The sequence below is a fragment of the Fusarium vanettenii genome (genome assembly GCF_000151355.1).
Source record: "Fusarium vanettenii 77-13-4 chromosome 3 genomic scaffold NECHAsca_2_chr3_3_0, whole genome shotgun sequence".
In the NCBI taxonomy this organism is placed as follows: domain Eukaryota; kingdom Fungi; phylum Ascomycota; class Sordariomycetes; order Hypocreales; family Nectriaceae; genus Fusarium; species Fusarium vanettenii.
Genome location: NW_003315880.1, coordinates 1,340,698 through 1,350,009, shown reverse-complemented (window position 1 = coordinate 1,350,009; position 9,312 = coordinate 1,340,698). Strand labels below are relative to the sequence as shown.

The 9,312-nt window shown below is 52.0% G+C and overlaps 1 protein-coding gene across 1 annotated transcript; it reads left to right on the top strand.

Moving 5' to 3' along the window:
* Nucleotides 1–1,618: 1,618 nt before the first annotated feature.
* On the top strand, nucleotides 1,619–9,225 carry NECHADRAFT_91827 (uncharacterized protein; the record flags this gene model as incomplete). The annotated part of the gene is made up of 10 exons (XM_003053023.1): nucleotides 1,619–1,789; nucleotides 1,848–1,904; nucleotides 1,989–2,076; nucleotides 2,129–2,194; nucleotides 2,247–2,449; nucleotides 2,504–2,744; nucleotides 2,801–3,150; nucleotides 3,206–7,626; nucleotides 7,716–7,889; nucleotides 7,929–9,225. The coding sequence occupies 10 exons, from the start codon at nucleotides 1,619–1,621 to the stop codon at nucleotides 9,223–9,225; spliced, it is 7,068 nt and encodes a 2,355-aa protein (XP_003053069.1).
* Nucleotides 9,226–9,312: the final 87 nt, after the last annotated feature.

The window sequence follows — 9,312 nt, the reverse complement described above, 5'->3', positions numbered from 1 at the left end:
AGAGTGCTGGTCGCCGTCTTGCCGTCGCCAATTACGGCATTTCAACTGTGTTCGTCGCAACGCGGCTAGCTTCCCGTGTCCGTACAAGATTGTTGCTTCTATTGATAACCACTGGACACAAGGATATTACTTGGTAGCGGCCCTTCCCGTGTAGAAAATCAAACAACACATGGATGCAAACAAGCTTGATCATTAGGCTGGTGCCCCGGGAGAGCTGCCAAGATGCAATCACCCTTGGCTCTTGGAGATTTCGCCGTGTTTTATTGATAGAGATTCATATCCATGTTGACCGCCGGAGCCTTGCAGATTGATCAATCCATCAACGGCTCTGTTTGCTGCCAAGCTGTCGCAACGGCCATGCCCCTATCCGCACATTCCCCGCCACTGACAAGCCACCCAACGACTTTCTTATCCAACCAAAGCTGTTTGTTCTCGACATCAAAGACTCGATCGGACTAAAGAAACATTTTTCTCCTTTTGATGCGATCAATATCAATATAATCTTCAAGTCCGAGGTCGAGTCAAACAGCCTGGTCCTCGTTCAGAATCGTCACCACTTCGCCAAAGGCGCGCCGCACCGTCATTTCCCAACCACACGTGACTAGGGTCAGTACTCGCAGTGAGGTCTATATGGGAAAGAGCGTAGCTGGGTAGGTAGGTACCTTCAGGTTCCAGAGCGTGTGTTGGATGACGATGGCGTTCTCGTCCCAAGCACGCTGCCGGTCGATCTGCTCTAGAAAATGCTGTGCTCGTCCAGTTCCGTCTGCTGAGAGGCATATACATATCCAATCTCCGTGCTTGCCCCTCCATAGAGTGCCGTGCCAGACATGTAATGCCTCCTAGTGTCCAAGCTTCAAATGACACACTCGACTTGGGCCGACAGTCAGCCCATACAAACAAATGCTATGGAATGCTGCTTTCAAATTCCGTAGATAGATACCCATGGGTCTACATTTGAATTTCTTGGTCCTGGTAAATACGCTATCCATAGCCAGCCGCCAATAATTTCAAAGGGGGGAAGCTGCCAGCGTTTGTTGGGACTCCCCTTTCCTACAAAGGACCCCAGGACCAACAAGGTGGGTTCCTAGATTGTAGAGCAGCGAGCTGCCGTCCTCGAGGATGGTAGTAGAGTATGCCTTGTCTGTCTGTGCATCTCCCAAAGGATAAAGAGACGAGGTGCTATTGTACATGAACCATTCACTATTGTGCCCCCTCGACAGCACCCTCGCCTCGTTTTCCTCCTGTTCATCGTTCTTTCAGCGTCCATCCGTTTACATGCGCGCCTTCTGCGCCTGGTAATGCCCCTCTCCTGCCTTCTACAGACCTACCTAGCCGCCAGAAGCCAACCGTAGTCTCTGCAGCTCCAGCCTCAACCATTTTTCCTCTGGGTTTTCACTGGCCGTGAATCACGCTCAACCCACTTCCTTACCTATGCCTTAGGGGCTAGCCAACCCTTCTACCTTCGCTTCTTTCCAAAACCAAAATCCTCACTTCACTTCCGATTTCCTTTCCTCACCTCTTCATCCGCACCTCACTACCCATCATACCTACGCTTAGCGACCAAGGAAAAGCTTCATTAACTTCAGCATACCTACCTTCTCTTCCTGGCGTTGCCAATATGGACGACATTGCTGTCGTCGGCATCGGCCTTCGCTTCCCGGGCGATGCTTCCTCGCCTGAGGAACTCTGGAAAGTCCTCGAGCGAGGTGAATCCCAGTGGTCCGAGTTTCCCAAAGACCGTCTCAACATCGACGGCTACTATCATCCCGGCGGTGATCGTCAGGGCAGTGTAAGTCGACGTCGACATCTCCAGCGAGGAATACGATGATGCTTACCCATAACTTCAGATCTCCTTCCGCGGTGCCCACTTCCTGAAAGGTGATTTTGCCGCTTTCGATGCTTCAGTGAGTCCTTCTTCCTTCCTTGGGACTTCATTCGTCACTTCCAGTGTGGCAGTGACTCGTCTAACTAAACTCTCCCCCCTTTAGTTCTTCTCTATCGCCGCAGAAGACGCGAAAGCGATCGATCCTCAACAGAGAATTCTCCTGGAAACCTCCTACGAAGCGCTAGAAAATGGTAATAAACCCTCTCCCACTCGGCGGAGCTCGTATTGACACCGATACCACAGCTGGAATCAGAAAGGAAGACATCGACGGAAGCGACACGGCTGTCTACGTCGGCTCATTTGTCAAAGGTGAGTGAAACCTCCTTCAACCATGTACGAGCCTAGCATCTGACCCTCTTAGACTATGAGCAGGTCTGCCTACGAGATCCAGACTGGCAACCTCAGTATGCCGCTACTGGAAATGGCATCGCAATCATGGCAAACCGTATCTCCCACTTTTTCAACTTGCACGGGCCCAGCATGACCATCGACACTGGCTGTTCCGGCAGTCTGGTGTCTGTACACCTTGCTGCGCAGAGCCTCCGATACGGGGAATCTTCACTGGTACGTGTTGCAGTCTCGGAACACAATGAAACTGAGAGATGCTGATGTCTTCAGGCTATCGCTGCTGGTGCCGGAATGATACTGACACCGAACACGATTATGCCTATGACGGCACTCAACTTCCTTAGCCCAGATGGCAAGTGCTTTACGTTCGACGCCCGGGCGAACGGCTACGGCCGAGGTGAGGGTATCGGCGTCGTAGTCCTCAAGCGTCTTCAGGATGCTCTAAAGGACAACGACACCATTCGAGCTGTCATACGGGCCACCAGGGTTAATCAGGACGGTCACACTACAGGTAAGTCAAGTCTCTCTATTCTCTTTTCCCCTTACGAGGCGGCTAACGATGAAAAGGCATTACTTTGCCCAGCAAAGAAGCCCAAGTCGCCAACATTACCTCGATCTACGAGTCTGCCGGCCTCGACTTCAATCAGACTGCCTACGTCGAGTGTCATGGCACAGGGACGCAAGCTGGAGATTGGCGAGAGCTCAAGGCCATTTCCGAGTCGCTAGCCTCCATACGAACCGTCGACGATCCCATTATTGTCGGCTCCGTCAAGCCGAATATCGGCCATCTCGAAGGAGCTGCTGGAATTGCTGGACTGATCAAGGGTGTCCTTACTTTGGAACGTGGGAAGATCCCTCCTAATATCAATTTTGAGAATGGCAATCCCAACATCGACTTTCAGACCTGGAAGGTCAAGGTAAGTTGATCACTTCACTCTACCACCGTAGCTCTTGCTGACCTACCTACGCCAGGTACCAACAGAAATGATGGAATGGCCTCTCCATGGCCTTCGTCGTGTCAGCGTCAATTGCTTTGGCTTTGGCGGCACCAATGCCCATGTCATCATGGACGAGGCCCCCAAATACATGTCGGCCCGTGGGCTTCAGGGCAACCACAGCTCACTTGTTGCCAGCTCAGCGAATACCTCAACTCCCGAGCACAGTCCTGACACCGGTTTTGGTCCTTATATCTTTTGCTTCTCATCTCACGAGGAATCTGGTCTTCGCCGTGTCATGGAGTCTCACCTCTCTTACCTGAGCTCCCAAGAGGGAAACAACCCAAACTTCCTTCGCAACTATGCCTACACACTTGGTTCACGTCGCTCTAACCTCGAGTGGAAGCATACTATTATTTCCCAGTCCCAGAAGGAACTAGTTGAGAAGCTTCAAAACGTCAATGAGCCCGATTTCATCCGACCTTCGAAGAACAAGAATCTCAAGATTTGCTTCCTCTTCTGTGGCCAAGGCGCACAGTTTGCGCAGATGGGAAAAAACCTTCTGCCCTTTAAGGCGTTCAAAGACAGTCTAGTGGCCGCTTCATCGTACATGAAGAATAATCTTGGAAGTCCCTTTGATCTTTTCGAAGAGATACTCAAGAACGAGGACGAAAGCAGCATCTCTGACCCCCGGATTGCCCAGCCAGCAACCACTGCTCTGCAGATCGCACTTGTTGAGCTCTTACACTCATTCAACATTTCTCCCAGTCACGTTGTGGGCCATTCTTCAGGGGAAGTAGCAGCAGCCTATGCTTCAGGGGCTCTCACCAAAGAAGCCGCTTGGGAAGTTGCCTATTACCGCGGTGAAGTGGCCGCTTCCATAAACCTCAAGGGTCCTCATCTTCACGGTACCATGATGGTTGTCGGTCTTTCAGTACTCGAAGTGAAAACTCACTTCCGCAGCAGCCCATGTCAATGTGAGGTTGCGTGCATCAACAGCCCTCGTTCCACGACGCTGTCTGGGACAGAGGACTGTATTCTGCAGGCCAATAACTACTTTTCGGAAAAGAAAATCTTTTGTCACATCCTCCCGGTCCAAGTTGCCTACCATTCTTCGCACATGAGGTTGGTCAAGGACGAGTACGAGTCGGCACTGGCACTCGTCACTCCTCGAGAGCATGTCAGGGGGGTGAGAATGTTTTCTTCGGTCACCGGGGCGCCCGTTGACGGCTCTGGTCTTGATAAACACTACTGGGCTGAGAACCTGATGTCTCCAGTCAACTTTCTGGGTGCCATGGAATCAATGATGAAGCTACCGGCAGAGGAGTGCCCGGATGTGATCATTGAGCTCAGTCCTGCCGCAGCTCTGCGTTCCCCGACTGTGGACATTCTGTCGAGCACTGTCCCACCATACCACTCAGCATTGCCAGGAAATGGGAAAGACGAAGCCGCGCACCTCCTCTCTACCTTCGGTAAGCTCTGGGCTCTGGGTTATCCTATTAGCATGGAGAAGATTGTTTCTCGAGGATCTTATCAGGTCCCGCTCAAGTGTCTGTCAGACCTGCCTCCTTATCCTTGGAACCACACCAAGTCTTACTGGCATGAATCACACTTGGGCCAGGCCAACAGATTCAGGGAGTTCCCACGTCAGGATCTAATCGGCGCTCCTACGGCTGATGCCATCTCATTCGAACCGAGATGGCGGGGATTTCTTCGCATCTCGGAGAACCCCTGGATTCAGGATCACCGTGTGCAAAATACCATTATCTATCCTGCTGCTGGCATGGTTACAATGGCCCTGGAGGGCATCCGCCAACTTACCAAGGATGACGAGAAACTCCTTGGATACGAAATCACCAACATGCGGGTTGACAAAGCCATGATTGTCCCAAGCACAGCGCATGGACTAGAAACGGCTCTGAACTTCAAGCGCGCATCTCCCGTTGCAGCTAATCAGAGTCAAAGCCCCCTTTTCGAATTCTCCATCTACTCAAAGCCACTAGACTCTCCATGGGAGCAGCATGCCACTGGTTTGATTCGAGCTCGGTACCAGAAGGGTAAATGGAAGGCCCATTTCCGTCAGCATGAGCGTCGGTACGTGAGTATGACATCTGACTGTGAGAAGCCCATTGTTCCTCGACAGCTCTATGAGCTTCTCGACACTGTCGGTATGAACTATGGTACATTGTTCCAAAACATTACACAGATTTACAAGGGCGACGATGGCTGCGTGAGCCAGGTCCGCGTTCCCGACACAAAGTCGAAGATGCCAGCCAAATTCGAATACGACCATTTGATCCATCCAGCCACTCTCGACTCCATGTTTCAGACTCTTTTTGCCATCGACAACGAGCCCATGATACCGACTTACATCAAGCGCATCTTTGTGTCATCAGACATCTCTCGAGACCAGGGCACTACGTTCACTGGGTACGCGACTGCGACACGAAGTGGCATCCGCGACGCAAGTGCAGACATTGCCATGGCGCAATCCAGTTGGGTGAGGCCTTCTGTCGTCATCGATGGTCTTCACTTGACGGGAATTTCCAGTCCAATCCCTATTCAAGGCGGATTCCTGCCGAGCCATCACACCCTCTGCACTCACGTCATGTGGGGAGAGGATATCATGATGACACGAGCCGTAACTATCGATTTCCTCGTCACGAGGATCGCACACAAGTACCCAGGACTGTCCGTCCTCCAAGTTGGGGGTAGCATGGAGCTTGCATTTCATATTGCATACTATTGCGGAGATTTCGAGTGGGAGAGACTCAGAAATGAGGACGGGGTTATGGCTGACCGAAAGAAATCATCGTTGTCGCGCTTTTCCCTCGCCCAAGTCTCCGAAAGCGACGACTTGCTCGGCTTGCTTCCCGTTTCCAATGGACTTTCCTTTAAGGGGCTCGTCGAAAAGAGATCTATCGATGGCTCTGAGCCTATGCCGAAGTATGACCTGATCGTTGTCGGCAACCGAGAAGGCGTTGATACTTCCAGCCTGTTCCAGCACCTCAAACAACCTGGGTTTCTTCTTGAAGCTTTCAGTGAGGCCACGGGAGTATTAACTGATGAAGAGGTGGTCTCTTTTCCACCCTCGCAGGCTGGAAGCATTGGGAATTTACAATTCCGAGTGCACCGTCATGATCCTGGTTTTAAGCCAGACACTGCGGCTGATGTCATCGTTCTGCTGCCCACCGACCCTCAACCAGAAGCCACAGTGTTCATTCATCAACTCAATTCCAGATGTTCTTGGTGGAAGATTGAACCTATGCATCTCTCCGAGGTGCTTGAGAACCCTGCGAAAGCGAAGGATAAGGCAGTCATATCCCTTCTTGACTTTGTCTTTGGCTTCGCCCAAGACGCCTCAGTGTTCCACTGGAGCGAAGACGACTTCAACGCTTTTCATGCTCTCCAGAAGAACGCCAAGGGGATTCTCTGGATCACTCGCGGCGCAAATATGTCGGGCAAGAACCCCAAAGGTGCCCCTATCATCGCCCTGAGTCGCACCCTGGTCTCTGAGGACCCCCTCAAGATCATCGTGACGTTTGATCTTGACACAGGAACATCTCTGAACTCTGACCATGTCATCAATTGCGTCTGTGTCATCTTCTCTCGGTCGTTCAATTCGGACAAGGGCTCATTCCCTCGTGAGTTGGAGTATGCCGAACAAGGGCACTTCCTCTTCGTCCCACGTCTGACCCCCCTCCATCAGCTGAACAACATTGTCGAAAATGGTATTTCGACCCGAGTCCATGAGGAACCTTTTCATTCTCACCAACACCATCTCAAGCTACACATTGAGTGCCCGGGCCTCGGTAGCGATGAGATGAACTTTGTTCCCGGTGTTCCCGGTGTTCCCGGTCACACATACCTCGAAGCTAACGATGTTGAGATCGTATTCAGCAGTGCTACCCTCAACCACACGGACTTGGAGATTGTCATGGGAAGAACTGTTGAATCAGTGGTAGGAGCTGATTTCCGCGGCACTGTTGCCCGAACGGGACGCAACGTGCCCAACGTGTCCGGTTTGGCGATAGGTAATGTTGTCAGTGCTCTCGCTGTTGATGGTGCCTTGCAGAATAGGGTGCAGATCGACAACCGCTTCGTCAGAAGGTGGCCATATGATCTCCCTATTAGCCAATGCGTCAGCGCGTATTATTTACTTGTCGAAAAGGGACGACTAAATGAAGGCAAGACGGTGCTTGTCCACACTGGAGCCAGCTCGTTCGGCTTGGCTGCTATCGCTGTGGCATCTGTCCTGTCCATCGAAGTCTTTGCAACCATCAAGGGGCCGGACATGGGTCTCCAACGACTTGAACTTTTGAGGCGTGGTGTGCGTTGGGATCGCATCTTTGTGGCCGAGTCGGATGACTTTGTCGATTGTGTTTGCGACAGCACGCACGACGAGGGCGTGGACCTTGTTTTCAACCCGACTCAAGACCACGTTGAGGCCAACTTCAAGTGCGTCCGGAGAGGCAAGTGCACCATACCCATATCCTATTACGCAAATGCTAACTCGTTCCAGGCGGCACCGTTGTTCAGTTTGCAAGCAAGTCATCTTGCCCACCTCCTATCCGTGTCACGCCAACTTCTGCCGCCTCGTTTATCAGCTTTGATTTGAAGACCCTGCTCAAGTATGATGCGGATTACGTCTCTAAGCTCCTCGATATGGTTGTCAACCTCGCGGAGTGTGACGAGGAAAAGTTTCGTGACAACCTCGCGGAGTGTGACGAGGAAAAGTTTCATGTCTTTGATGTCAGCAGAGATATCCTCCGTTATGTCGAGCTGCCCAATGTCAAGCGGGCATTCGAGCTTGTTATGGAGAGCCCATATCTTGGTCTTGTTACAGTCACTGGAGACCCCAGCTCCAACCCCCTTGTGCCGACCCTGGCTCCCAAGCCTGGCAAGTCTCTTCGGGAGGCCCTTTGTAGCAAGTCTACATACCTTCTAGTAGGGGGGTTGGGTGGACTTGGCCGCAGCATCTGCGAATTACTCATCGCCAACGGGGCAGAGAATATCGCCTTTTTGTCACGTTCCGGCACCTCGTCTGAGGCCTCTCGCGTTTTCATTAAGGACCTCGACGACAAAGGTATCTACGCACAAGTCTACGAGGTCGACATTTGTGATGCAGAAGCTCTAGAGAGGGTGATAGAGCACGGCGTCTTGGAGGACATGCCACCCATCAAAGGTGTCTTCCAATGTGCTGCCGTCATCAAAGATGCCGTCTTCGAGAACATGACTTACTCGGATTGGAATGCCGCATTCAGACCCAAGGCGATTGGTTCTGACAATCTTGTTCGAATCATCTCAGCTCATACCGACGACGATCCCTTTTTTATATTCCTATCTAGTTCGGCGGGAGTCATCGGCAACCGAGGCCAGGCAAACTATGCCGCTGGAAATTGTTTCCAAGATGCTCTCGCTCACAGATACCGATCTGAAGGCAAACATGCAGTTTCTATCGACCTCGGGCCGGTCCTCGGCGCAGGAATGCTCGCAGAGGATGACGCGATGCTCGACAGGCTCCGAGCGAGTGGCTTCTACGGAATCCGACACCAAGACTTTCTCACGGTGATCACACAAGCAATCACCATGGAAGTTGAGATGCCTCCTCAGGTCATTATGGGCTTAGGAACCGGTGGTCTCATCCGACAGAACCAGCCAGCTGACCCATACTGGGCCCGGACTTCCCTCTACAGTCATCTCAACCAGGTTGACATGCCACTTCCTGACCTGACGGCGGTAGATGACTCTGAGAAGGCAGACATGAGATCCTCGCTCTCTCGCTGCGCCAATGCGGAAGAAGCTGCTCGTATCATCACCACAGGCCTCTCTCAGATGCTGGCCAAGGCCATGAACATGCTTCCAGAAGAGATCGACGACGGAAAGCCACCCAACGTGTACGGAGTCGACTCGCTCGTTGCTGTTGGGGTCCGCAACTGGATTGTGACCAACTGCGGAGTCGAAGTGTCGGTATTTGAAGTCCTAAGCGACAAGGCAATTGCCGGTCTGGGTGCAGAAGTTGCTATGAGGGGTCGTTTTGGGTTGGGCGAGAACTGAGTGCATGCACATTTTTATATAATGTATAATTAAGCAACTCACAGTCGCGAGTAAGGCAACTGTTTAATACACATCAACCAAACCAAG